This window comes from Charadrius vociferus, unplaced genomic scaffold (assembly GCF_000708025.1).
Source record: "Charadrius vociferus isolate BGI_N301 unplaced genomic scaffold, ASM70802v2 scaffold179, whole genome shotgun sequence".
In the NCBI taxonomy this organism is placed as follows: domain Eukaryota; kingdom Metazoa; phylum Chordata; class Aves; order Charadriiformes; family Charadriidae; genus Charadrius; species Charadrius vociferus.
The window spans coordinates 676,035-689,807 of NW_009650072.1; the positions used below are offsets into that span (position 1 = coordinate 676,035).

At 55.5% G+C, this 13,773-nt stretch overlaps 1 protein-coding gene across 1 annotated transcript in view; it reads right to left on the reverse strand.

The window, feature by feature from the left end:
• DUSP8 (dual specificity phosphatase 8) overlaps positions 1–13,773 on the reverse strand; it is a gene marked incomplete at its 3' end in the record, with an annotated part of 28,403 nt that overhangs the window by 12,298 nt on the left and 2,332 nt on the right. The window contains exon 2 of the mRNA XM_009891985.1: positions 9,497–9,635. Within this exon, the coding sequence (XP_009890287.1) occupies positions 9,497–9,635 (139 nt within the window). The remainder of the gene's footprint in view (positions 1–9,496; positions 9,636–13,773) is intronic.

The window sequence follows — 13,773 nt, forward strand, 5'->3', positions numbered from 1 at the left end:
GGCCCGCCAGGGCTCTTGTCGCGCTGCCTCTGCAAGCGCTTCCGCACATTGCCTGTGGCTGGGAACTGGTGATCGCTCCCCCTCCGCACGCTCTCCGCTCGCCTCCTTCTCCCTGCTCGCCAGCTGCCTGCGCTCTTTGTATCACCAGCCATCGCCCTCCGCTCCCCATCGGCCGCTCGGAAAAGGCGATCTCCGTCCCCCAGGCAAAGCAGGGCTCTGAGCAGCCCCCTCTTCCCCCTCCGTCCCCATCGGAAGGAAAGGAGCCGGCCGGCTGACAAACCTCTCATGTCCCTGCTCTCCTTCATCCTCCGCACCCTTATTTTCAGCTTCATCTGCCCCTCGCGCATGTCTGTCCAGAACTGGTCCTCGGAGGGAGCAATCATTACATCCACGGGCATCCAGGCAGCTGGGCTGCAGCTCGCCGGGGCACCTCTCGCCTTAGCAAAACAACAGCTGGCAGGCAAACAAAACACTAAAAAAACCAAAAAAAGCCCCCCGGCGGCAGGGCACCGCCAGCCGCCCCCAGCTCCAGCCTTCAGGCTGAAAAAATCAAAGGCATTAAAAAAATCGAGTGGGGTCGGGGGGCCGGCGTAGCCCCCTTTTCCTGTCCTCCCTCTTGCTCCCTGCGTGCGCGGCTCCTGCTCCAGCCTGAATGAGCTCAGCCCATGAGCAACAGCTCTGCTGATCCATCCACCGCCGCGCTCATAGAGCGCTCATAGCTAACGGGTCAGGCATGCGACCGCATTCCTTACTCAGCACACAGACACGCAGGAGAACGCCGGGCCTGACATATGCTTCGCTCCCCGCTTAAAGGCGCAACTGCGATTTTCTCACCCGCCCAAAGCCCCTCGCAAGCCAGTGGCTGTGGCAGGGGGTGGGTGGGTGGCCCCGCCGGATTTGGCCCCGCGGAGTTAATTTGGGGACAGGGACTTGGAGGAAGCCACTGCCCGCACCTCATTTCAGCACCAGCTAGGATGGTGTGTGATCAAACCCCCGCTTCGAAGGGGGGATATGCAGCACCGCTCTCCATCCCTGCTGCCTGCTGCCCCCCGTTCGGCGATGGGCACCCCACGGCTGCACCCCATCCTGCCCCCTCCACACAGCTGCTCCCGGCCGGACCAACGTGCATCCCCTGCGGGATGCCTAACTCTGAACCCCAGTGCCAGGAAGGGGAATGCCATGACCTCCATTTCCCAAGGGGGAAACTGAGGCAGAAAAGATTAAACAATTTCTCTGGGGTTCTCTGCTGCAGGCAAAGCTGGGGGACCAGACAGCAGGTCCCTAACCACCAGTTCATCTTTCCTCTTGATGTCTCCACTGAGAGCATCACCCAGAAGGGATGCTCATCCTGGAATGGTTTCAAACAGCTGGAGGCAAATGGGTCCCAACAGCTGGCGGGGAAAGGGGCTGGCGCTGGGCTGCTCACACCTGCGCACAGCCACGTCGATGGAGTTATCTGCCCAGTCCCAGTGGAGAAGGACAGTAGTCTGGAGGAGATGCATCCTCCGCCAAAGCCTTCTGACATGCAGAAGTCCAGCAAGAGGGAATATGTAGGAATGGGCTTTCCTAGTCCCGCTGGGGTCTATGCATCAGCAGTGGCTTCTGAAGCAGGTTGGGGGTTGATGCATTTTCTTCCTTGTATTTGTCCTGGGGGAGAGAATTACTTGTCCCCCCGCTTCCCACCCGCGGGACTCCTTAATACGTCTCCACACAGCTCCTTACGAGTTTATTGGTCTCAGCCCAGGCCTCCAGAAAATCATTCAGGATTACAGCAAGCAGAGGAGCGAGGTGGGGGGTGGAGGGGACATGTATTGTGCCTTTGAAAATCTGAAGCTTTACAGGCTGAAAAACCCCAGGCTGAGCCATATGTGAGTGACTTCAGTGTTTTTCCTTTGAATGACATCACATGAGATGAGGTCACTGGCATTAACTAAGTGCTCTCCCCTCCCCCCCTTCCCTGAGCGGAGCCAGCCTCCTAACAAGCCTTGTTGTTGTAACAAATATGGTTTGATTATTATCAGATGTGGGTCAGAGGTTGGATAAAATTCAAAGCATGCTCCAACTAGGCTGGAAGAGAGAGGAGCAGCCTTCCACTAAGAGCCACTCTTGGGAAGCAGCTCCTGCAGCAGCTCCCCAGGGGGTCCGTGGTCCCCCACATTTGCCACCTCCGTCCCTATGAGGGAGGGTGCATAATGCTGGCAGCCAGTGACAATGGCTCCCAGCAAGGGAGATGCCTCCATCTCCCACTGCTACTGGGCAAGTGGTGCCCTGCCCATGCTAGCGGGCTATTCTGCTGTGACCCGCTCTGTCAGCTGCGCTTGGGGCTCCACTGGGGTGGAAACCATCACCAGGTCATGCAGGGGCAGTGGCCGGCTGGCCGCTCTGTGCCAGCCAAGGGGGATGCTGCAGGAATCATGTGGTGAATTAGGGGATGCGATCATTGACCTGTCCCTGACCCAGCAGTTCACAAACATGAATTTGCCCTCCCTCACTGTGCTTTTGTTGCCTGACTCCCTCAGGCTTGCGAGAGCCCTTGGCACAAGTTATTTTGATACTGGCAGGTTCCTTCAGGATGCATTCGGACCTAGTTTTTGGCTCAGGGCTGCAGCTTGGAAGGTGGGCATGGCACCCCCAAGTAGTCCCTGATGCAGGAGGCTCACTGGTGTCCTGTGTCCCTCTGACCCTCAGCAAAAGACAAGTGAGCAACCTCCTTCCTCCATCAGTGCGAGGTCCAGCCACATGGAGATGCTACCCACAGCCATCATTCTCCAGACAGCGTCCTCCTCCCCATCCTCTTCATCCCTTTGCCAGGACCAGGGTAGGGGTCAGGAGCTGGTGCTGGGGCAGGGGAGCACTAGCAAGTAGAGAGATGAAAGACAACATCCATAGCATGGAGACACATCCCGTGTATCACCCACTGCCCCTCAGTCTCTTTTCTCAGGTGCTCCTCCTGGCCAGGATGTCACCCACTCTAGGAGACCGAGGTGCATCATCTGGGGAGAGATGCCCAGCCTTGCTGGCCCTGCTTCGCTCTCATCACCACAGTGCTCACCAGCAAAAAACCTACTGCAAAGGGTTGGAGAGACTCATGCAACCCGCCTGCAAGAGCAGGGAGCAGAAAGCCCCTGTTGAGCACCTACATCGCAATGGTACCTATAGCCTGGCACAAGCCCAGCTGGGCAATGGCCAGCGGTTCCTCTCTCCACCCAGCGCCAGGACCTTATAATAATTGCCAGCGCTGATCTTTTGCAAGCATGCAGCATCAGCCCGGGAAAAGGGGGAGGCAGACAAGGGGAGGCAGGTTTCTCAAAAGGAAGGAAACCATAACTGGGCAGTGGCTCCTGCCCATTGCGATCTCTTACTGAGGAAGTTGCCTTCCTCCCGCCGGCTTTCCAGAAACAAGAAATGAAATTACATGGTGTTTTTGTAAGCCTTGGCAACTGGAGGGTTGCTCTTCTGTAAGCCCCTTCCCCTCCGTCCCTCTCTGCGTTTGGCCCTTTCGCTCATCTTTTCTGGGTCCGATGGTTAAAAACATGGCCAGAGGGGGAGGGGAAGCTCCTCGAGGTAATTATAGAATCGGGAAAACAAGTTGTCTGACGACAGCATTGCTAAACAGGGAGGTTTAGAGCATAGGTCTGGAATACAATCAGCTCGCACATACATGACCTGGCTTAACCTCTCCCAGGGATGCAGCCGTCGGTCCCTCTGGGGCTGAAACCCTCCCAGGCATCTCCCGGTCATGGTGGAGGATGGGAAGAGGGTACCTTACCCTGCCACCACACCTTGGGCTGCAGAGACTGGGAGCAGTCCCTAGGGCCACTGCTGGGCTGGGTGGCCGGGGCTGGATGCCAGCACCCACTGGATGGGGGCTGGAGGGCAAGAAAACACAGTCCTGCCCCGGCCAAAGTGGTCCCAGATGGCCTTGCTGCAGGACGGAAAGCAACTCATTCAGTGCCACGGACCCAGGGTGGGAAGTGGGCAAGGGCGAGGGAGGTTTGGAGAGTTACCTCAGTCTCCAGGACTGTAAAAATCTCAAACCTTGGTGTTACCATTTGAAGTCCAACTTCAAGTGACTAAAGCCAAAGCTATGAATTTTAAAATAAGCACCTCTCCCACTAGGCTGGCAATAGCTCCCTACCTCCATCCCTCTGGACAGTCAAAAGAAAAGCATCACCACAGATAATCTGCTTGTACCCCACCACCACCGTCCTGAGAAAAGCCAGGTGTGACCCCCTCCAGGGCACTTTTCACTCTTCTTCCATTCCCAAGCATCACGCAGGCAGCCTGTAGATGAAGAACAACCAGGATCCCCATTCACATTATTTGCAATGCTGGTTCTTCAAAACTCTCAAATCAGGGAGAAGCAAGACACTGAGAGTCCCACATGAGCACACTTTCCCGTCTCATCCCACCCCTGCACCCTCCTTATTCATACCCATATTCCTGCCAGCTTTTTGGTTCATCATGGTAGGCTATGGGATGGAGACGTCCATGGGTGGGCAGAGGCAATAATTAGATTTTAGAAGAAAAACTTGTGGATTCATGCCAGTAAGTCCACAGGTGGTCTTAGACCTTGCAGTCTGGGGGTACCTGAAATAGCCCTAATGCTTGACCTACACGTGCATCTTCAGGCACCTGTACCAAGCAGAAGCTCTGCTGGAGTCAGAGGACAAAGTCCACCACCTAGTGCATCCTGCACGTGCTGCATCCCCAGGAGATGCACTCACATGCCAAAGTTGTCAGATGAAATCATGATCCTGCCCAGAGTGGGCAATGAGGAAGGTGACCATTAAATAACCAGCTGCAGTGGGGTCCTGCTTCCTCGCTCCCATCAGACAGCTTCTGACTGATGACCAAAGTGTGGACGTTCGGGGTATTTTCTTTCTTAGATTTTAGATTATTTTTTTTTCTTACATTGGGTTTGTAAGAACCTGGTTCTGGATCCTGCTAAGCTTTTAGCTTCAGCATCAGCAGGGACAAGTTTTGCAGATTCATTTGTATTTCTGCCTTTCAGATGCATACACCGTCTCCATTGCCTGGGACTTTGACTAAAAGCAAGACCCCTCTGCTCTGCCCTGCTTATGGGCTGCTTTTGCACCTGCCTAGCGTGGCTTTTTTCATTTCTCTTGTCTTTTCCTCTGAAACAGCCCCAGCCCAACGTGTTTCAAGAGGAGCAGGCAGCAAGGGAGATATGATGCGGGCTTGTGCCTTCAGACCCACACAACATGCAAAAGCATCACAGTATTTTCAGCCAAGGATACGCAAAGTCACATTCAGCTGCCATGATGTTTAACCTCCTTTTAGGACTGTCCCTACGCAGCACACAAAAAAAAAGTCCTTTTTCTTTTTTTTTTTTTTTTATTAAAATAACCTGTCCCTGAATCCTTGTTTCAGAAATAATTCCAGCCAGTGCTGAACCTGCTCCCGCCTGGGCAGCTCAAGTCAGCTCCTGCAATGGAAATCCCCTCTCCTTTTCCAGTACTTCATTTTGTCTGCTCTGAAGTCACCTGCCTTTGGTAGATTCCTCCAAAATCCCCAAATCTAAGCCCTCTCCAGATCACTGCCGACACGCAATTACAACTCTCCGCAGCCACACTGGCCGGTCGCGGCACCACTGGGCTGGAGAGGACCTGGGTCACAGCCAGCGCTGCCAGGGCCAGCCCGCTCGCCGAGGAGGAGGATGGAGAGGGGAGGGCTGGGAGGGATTTCTCACTGATGATATTGTTACATTCTTTCCGAATCCTGGGAGTAAACAGACGCTCCAAATTTAGAAAGAACAGGACTGGAAAATTTAAATATTCCTTAAAGAATTGGTACAAAAGCAGGGAGGGGGGGAAGGGGGGGGCGGCTGAAGATGATCTCACACGCGCTCCCGAGCCAGATGAAAAGCTCATGACTTGAGTTCAGAAAGCAAGCGAGGGGCCTGTTTCAGGTCGGAGCATGATATCGCAACAATAAAGCTCCCCCGGAGCATGAAACCGCAATGAAAAGAGCCTCTGCCATGCGTGCGGGGGGGTCCCAACCCCAGCGGTCAGGGCTGCGGGGACCACTGCTGCTGGCCACACTGCCACCCCAGTTTCATCTCTGGCTGGCGTACGGCTTCGGCAGCAGGAGAGAGGAGCCCGGCACTCGGCTCAAGGACCAGGAGTAGGGACAGGATGGATACCTGAGGATCATTTGGACAAGCATCCCAAGCCCTCGGCTGTCGCTTTTAGCTGCTGAACAGGAGGAAAGGAAGATATCCCCATCCTCCGCTGCAGCTGGACAAATGAAGCGGAGCTGGTGAAGCTCAGCACCCAGCAGCTCAGCACCCAGCAGCTCAGCACCACGCTACGGCTCTGGCCAGGCTACAATACAAGAGCTGGCACGCAGGAGCCATCAGGGAGCGATGGAGCCAGACCGCTGCTGCTGGTTCATAAACAGATAATGGCTGTTAATAAAAACTAAGTGGGAGTTTGCAAAGGGGAAAAAGAAGGGGGGAGGGGGGGCGAACCAAAGTGGGAAAAAAAAGCGGGGGGGAAAAAAAGCAGGGGACAAAAAAAAAGCAAAAAAGCGAGGGTTTGTGCTGAAGTAAACAAAGGTTAAAGAACAGTCAGGCTCCTGCAGGAATAGCAAAGCTGGGCCGGGAGGGAGGGAGGGGGCATTACGTAATGCAGGAAAAATGTTGGCTCCATTCAGTTTTCCACCACTTCATGTGATGTCAGGAAAACCATATAAATCAACAGGCTTTCTGCTCCCACGGATGGAGGGCAGCAAGCAGCACTATTTATACTTACACAATTAAAAAAAAAAAAAAAGGGAAAAAAGAAGACAAGCTGATGATTTCCAAGACTGGGAATAATTGACTCAGATTCCTCCTTCCCAGCCCCACTGGAATCGCTGCTTCTGGGCTGTTAACCCTTGAAGGGTCCTCACTATCGCTCTTGCCACCCCCAGCTCATCAGCCTCCACCAACTGCTTCAAGGGACTGAAGGACGATGGGCTGGAGGCAAGCAAGAATGGCCAAGCACAGCACTTGGACAAGATGGGAACACTGAGGCATGGATGTTTGTCAACCCTGGAGAAACATCTGCTGGGGCTGAGGAGAGTTGAGGAACACGGAGGGGCTCAGGAGGGGCTGGCACATGGGTTTGGGGACCCTCAGGACAGGGTTCCCTGGGGCACTGGCATCCACTTAGGGACAGGCTGAGATATCAGGGCAGGACCTTGAAATTTTGGCAGCCCTTGCCAGCCCAACTCCCCACTGGGGTCACAAGCCACCTCTACAGGGAGGACCCTGGCACCTCTTCTGGGACACAGAATGGGCTGGGTCAGGACGAGGTGCCTAAGCCCAGAGAAGACAGACCGAGGGGTTAAACCCTACCAGGGCGAGGGGTCAGAATCAGGCCCAGCCTGCACATTCCCCCTCAGACCTCCCGAGAACTGCCTCTAAAGCAACCCAGCTGCTGCCGACACCGCAGGCAGGAGGAAGCTGCGCGTGTCGGCGAGTGTGCCCAGCCTCCCCCGGATGCTCTCTGCAGCCGCTTCCCGTCACGATTTCCATGTAAAATGCTGCCGCCATGACCCAGTGTTCTACATTTCGGTTCCCGTTTTTTCCACCCGCTGGCAGCCCGTGTTCCCCATCAGGCTGCGGCCCTGCAGCGCTTTTAATTGGGGAGGTTTAAGCTTTGCTTGGCGCCTAGCACAGCCGCACCCCTGCTTGGGGGTCTGGGGTCCTGCAGCCCAAGGAGATGGAAATGGCCACCCTGAAGATGGAGGATGTGTGCGCCCAAGCGAGGTGCAGGTTTGCTCGTGGGGGGCTCAGCAGTAAAGTGTGGCGGGGGGGGGGGGTGGCACGCTGCCATCGCTCACCCAGCATGGGGTGTGCTGTGCATGTGGCTGGGGTGCACTGGTACTATGGGGGTCCCCCCGCAAGCCTCCCTCCCTTTCCCAGGGAGAAGAAGGCCCTGAGGTTTTAGAGGCCACCTCACCCAGCCCCGTCCCTGCTCCAGGAGGACTCGGGGGAGTGTGGGGGTTTGCAGACAGCGCACAGCCCTGGGAAAGCGACAAGGCGGGTTGGGGGGTGCCAAGGTCATGCTGCGAAGGCTGTTTCCTGACCCTTCCCGGTGACTAAGCAGGTTCCTTCCCAGATGCGACTGAATCCGCCTTCTCCTTCTCCTGCACCGTGCGCCAAGCCATGCCCTTGTTTATGCCGCGATGACCTTGGAGCCACAGGCACGGCTGCTGGGGCAAGCCGGCGGTGGCTGTAGCAAGCTCATGGCTGCATCCTCCAGCTTTGGCCCCAGCAGAGCTCCTGCAACCTGGGCCACGTTGATCAGCTTTAATGTGATTTTGTGTAGTCGCTGCTTGCTTTTGAAAGCCTCAAACCGGGGAGTTTATTCCCGCTATTTCTCCGCTCTGTTCTCCCCATCACAACGCAGCTTCTCCAATTCAACAGCACTCACCCATGTCTTGCACGGGCAAGGCTCCCTGAATGCCACTTGCTTGTGCCACCTTCCCCTTCACAACTAACCCTTCCTAGGGTCTGTCACATTGCTGGGTTTGCTGGGACGGCTACTCCCTCCATTCCTGTGATGCCTCAGGGACAGATGGCGGTAACCTCTGCCTCAGCCCCAAAGCAGTACACAATCGCCACAGGATGAGGACAGGCTTGGGGAACAGAGATGAACCCAATCTGTGTGCTTTTGGCATTATCTAGGAGCCTGGCTGAGCTCAACGGGACTGAGGGGCTGCATGGGGCAGTGCTTGCCCACCCCTCCATGGGCAGAAAGCTCGGAGGTGGGCAGCCAGGCAAGCAGACGCCCGGCCATCTCAGCCATGGGGAATTAAAGGCAGCTTCAGCTCTCCCTTCAGCAGCTTGCTGCCTCCTTCTCCTCCTCTCTGCTGGGTTGGAGCGTTTCATTCATCGGTTGCCTGTCTCCCATTTTGCTCTGCAGAAGAGCTGTCATCAGGGCAGTGCATGCCTCCTCCTGCCTGCACGCTCGTGCCCAGAGAACATCATCGCCAGCAGACCCTGACTCACCCAGTGATGACCCTCTGCCCCTGCCCTCCTTCCCCTTTTCCTTCCCAGCACATCCATGGATTTCCTCTCCTGCCCTCCTTTCAACAGCAGTGAGAGGGAGCAGAGTGCCCGAACCGGGTCTGGCTCTTGGCACATTCACCGGGGATGAAGCAGCGCAGGGATGGGAGAACGAAGGGCACTTTTTGGGTGGCTGGATCCATGCCACTGCGACCCCTCCATACCTTCCTCTCTCATTCACCCTGGCTGGTGGGTGCAGCGTCGGGAATCTGGACAGTGCAAGATATGAATGCACGGGGATGACCCAGCAATGCCAGCAAGGGTCGAGTCTCCTTGGTCCACATGCGGGACTGTCCTCCACCACCACAGCCACCAGTGGCAGGGAAAGCGGGTGCAGATGGACACATGCGGCTACAGCTCCACAACTCCAGACTAAGGGCACAAGCGCCGGGTGAAGTGGTAACCCAGGGCTCCTACCTGTAAGGATGGAGACACTGTGGAAACAGCTGTCCAGCTTGCCCAGGAGGATGGAGAGGAAGCTGTCGGCAGCCAAGCCGGTCACGTCCCGTGTGCTCTGGTCGTAGACCACCACGTCCTGGTGCTCCTCCGCCTCCACCTGCAGGGGAACGGTGAAAACCAGGTGTCAGAGAAATAGGCTGAGCGCTGAGGATGCTGCTGTCCTCACCACCATGGGAAGCAAAGCTGAATTTAGCAGTGACACAAGTAGGAGACCCCAGCTCCATGTTGTTCCCACGAGCTGGCTTCGCTCACCAAATGAAGGGCCCAGCAGGGCTTGGGACTCTGCTCCATGGCTACATGCAAATGTGTCAGTACAGATGCCCACAGCAGCCCCACCAACTGTGAGTGCTTTTGAGCATCCTGCCCAAAATAGGGTCACTCCTCCCCATTGCCCACCCTCCACTTGCCATTATTTAACCCCATCCCAGAAGTTGCCGCGACTTCTTCCACCACCTCGTCCCCACCCAACCTTTGCCTTCAGCCTGGCTGGTGTCACGGGGATTTGGGGGTGGTTCTGCAGGCAGGGGTGCTCCCAGCACAGCCCTTGTGCTCCAGCTGGAGCGAGTGGGGCTGGAGCGTGGCAGGTCCTCAGGGCTCAGCCAGGAGACGCTGTGCCCAGCACAGTAACACCTCTGTAGGCACTACCTCTCTGGAAGCTCAACCCAAACCTGCAGATCACCCCCGAAGACTGAAGGAGAGGGAAAATCTCTTCTTTAGCTCAGTGGATGTTCAGGGGGATGGTCTTTCTTCTCTTTAATGCATGGTGGGGTTTGCACACAGCTGAGATATGCTGGGACAGAGAGAAAGCAGCTCCTGGGCTGCTCTCATGTGACTTTGCATGCCACAAAGAGCCCTGCTGCCACTGCTGGGTGGTGGGCAGGTGAAATGGTGGGGTACCCGGCAGCCAGGCAGCTGTCTGCAGGCAGGAGTCCCCCCACGCCTGGATTGCAGCGAAAGCATTCAAGGCACAGCTGGCCGGTCGTTCCTACGTCTACCTGAAGGTCCGTGCATGAAAAGAAGATAAAGATCCTTGCAGAGGCATGGCTCAGCGCATTCACTGAATAGCCTGATGGATGGCATACGCTTGCCTTGTGAACGCCTGCCCTCCCAGCCAGCGGGGTAAGGCACATCCATCACGCTGCAGGAGGAGGAGGAGGCAGCAGGGAGTCTGTGCCCCTGAGCCGCTCTCTCCTCCGGCTTATGTTGGAGTTGCCCATTTCCCATCCCCTGTCCATCCCTCTCCAAAATCCCTTTAGGAGACCACTTGAACTAGGAACCACTCAGGGACACCCGCCTCCTTTTGCTGTCTCACTGCCATGCGCTACCTTATCACCCGAGCAGATTCGCTCGGGGTTGCTGTCGATATTAATGCTGCTTTCACACCCTGCTGCAGGTGCTTCCCTGCTCGGCAACGTGAGTGCCATCCAAATAAAACTGCAGGGCGCACCAATTTAGCTGAGCTCATCACATCTCCTCGCCGCAGTGGAAGGACAGCCCCGCACCAACAGAAATCCTTAAATCCCTGCCCGGCCACCGCTCATGGCTCTGCAATAGGAATAGGGGAGCTCAAAGAAGCCAACTGTCCCCAGCCCGGCACCGGCCACTGGAGAGCAAAACTAGCCCCGCAGGTCTGCAGGATGACAGGAGGGATGAAAAGGCAGCGGCAGGATGAGAGGGAAGAGAAAAGGATGCCCGAATTTTAAAATAAGACACTGAAAAATGACCAAAGCCACCTGGGGATAAGACAGCTGAGGACATACCCCAGCATCTCTTCCTCAGCCATTCCAAGTGCAGCTGGAGGGAAACAGGGCAGCTGCCAAGCCAGCTCAGAGCCGGGAGCCTACCAGTCCTTAGCAGGGCCACTATCCCTTCAAGCCCCCCTAGCACGCCCTTAGCACAACCCGAAAACCCAGTCCCCTGACTGAAACCCCATGCCAGCAAAAGCGTCTCCCCTAAAAGCATGGTGAGGCAAAGACTGAGCTGTGGTGGAGCGGGTGCTCATCCTGGCTGCGCAGTCCTGGCCAGGGTGGCTGCAGGGGAGATACCAGCTCTGGCTGAGCAGAATTATCCCACAATAGGATTTAGTGTTCCCTCCGCACGGGAAGGCTTTGTTTGGGCCATTACTGCAGGGTTGCTGAGCGACGGCAGAGATGTGCGACACGGTTTACATCTTATTAAAGTTATAATGTTTCACTCAATGTAAATGCCAAACAAGCGCTGGCCTCGCATGGCCCGGCTGCAGAAAATAAATACCATGCTTTCTGGGGTGAGGGTGCCTGCAGGATGGCCCCGAGGAGCCCTCGTGGAGCACACAAGGAGCCTGCACTGGCACCCCGGCTCCTCACCACAAAGGGAAATGAGAGGGAGATGATTAATCAGGTCCGTGGGTCTCCCATTAACCTCACGCACTCCTGATACATAGGGAAGGCACTGCCCCATCTCTGGCCTTAAACATACGGAGGTTAAAAGCTAACCAGGACAGAGGAGGAAGGTAAAGATAAAGAGATGCTCAGGGATGCCTGGCTCTGCCAGGGACTGGCATACGGGAGGGGCACGGCTGACAACAGAGGAGTTCCTCTGAGGTGCAGCACCTCCACGGTGAGAGCTTTCCCATGGAGGTTGCCCATCACCCCAAGAAGTAACCAAACCCCCAGGCATCGCCCTCCAGAAAGGGTCCCCAAATCCAGCCAGCAAGGGACAGTGAGGCCAAGGCACAACAAGTCTTTTGGCCCCAAGTAGATGTTGAGCGGGGTTTGCAAACCCGTGCATGCCTTTGAAAAGCTGTTGGTCCCAGGGCACCTCCCCGGGGACAAATCTCCCCCCTGCCAGCATGTCAGCTAGGGGGGATGGCCAGCCAGGAGCAGGGACCACCCGGCCAACAGCTCCAACCAACCCTCAGCTGAGACCATCCATCGCCTTTGCGCCAAGCCCAGCGCTCCCCACCACCCTCCCCAGCTGTGGCTGGAGGTAACTCCCTTATGGACATTTGGTCCAGGGCACTGGGTGGTTCAACGCAGTCTGGGTCCCTGCTCCACCTCTCCCCAGCTGCCAAGCAGAGATGATGATGCTCTACAGGTGATCCGGGCTCAGATAAGAGTGAGCTATTCTTATTATCCCAATTACTACCGACTTCTCAGTCACATATTGTTTCAAAACACTGTGAATCACCCCACTGAAATAACAGGGCTTCCATCAACATAAAGAGCAGCCAGGCACATGGCTCAAAACTAAGCCCCGGCTTTCCCTCAAGCAAAACAGCTGCTTGCAGGGCCATGCTCCTAACGCAAATAAATAAATATTCCCATCGCCCGAAGAGACCCTTGTCATGCCTCAAACCACGGCTATAGCCGCTCCGGAGATAGCTAGATTTCAGGAAGTGAGAAGAGGTCGAGAGGTGGAAAGACTTTCCAGGGGGATCTTGAAGAAGTGAAATTTTCAACAGTTCCCCCAAGAAATGCTAGTAAAAACCCAAGCAGGAATTTCCCATAACCTCTGCCCCTGAAACTACACCAAGGAGTTGAATTATTCCAGTTGTTATTGGAATTTATTATGGGGAGAATTTATTATTGTTAGTATTGGGAGAAGGGTTCAAAACCAAAACCAGAGCACTACACTGGTACCATTTTTGTGCAGAGGGATACTATTGCTAATTGGGAAATGAATTACTGCTGCAGCTTCCCAGCCGGGCACCATGGAAAGATACACACGCCCAGTGGGATGCGGTGCACAATGGGGGTCAGAGAGCGGTGGCTTAGCTATGCCCACAATTGCAGACATATTTCATTGAAAAAAAACAAAGGGATTTTTCTTTTCCCCATTTCTTTTTTCCCACCAAATGGTCCTTTCCTTTCCTTGCACCAATAAAGCCAGGAGCTGCTGTTATCCCACGCCATTGCTTCAAACAGCAGCATCCAGAAGCAGCATTAATGGTACCCTTCCTTAACAGTGGTATGGAAAAGAGGGGTGTGAGCACTGGGAAAAGCAAGTTAGACAAATGCTCTCATTCCCGCTGCCTGCGCGCACGCAGGAGTGGACGGGAGAGCCCAAAAGCTCTCCCAAAACCCCAAAAGAGGTGTTGCCCAAAAGCTTTGCTCTATATGAACCCCTGCATCCTTCCCCAAAAGGCAATCGTCACCTGGGCCATCACCGCGCCAGGATGCGCAGGTCGAGCTCTCTTTGCACTGGGCAGGCGAGGAGGAGCAGGACAAGGTGGGGGCACAGGGCTGCTCTTTCCC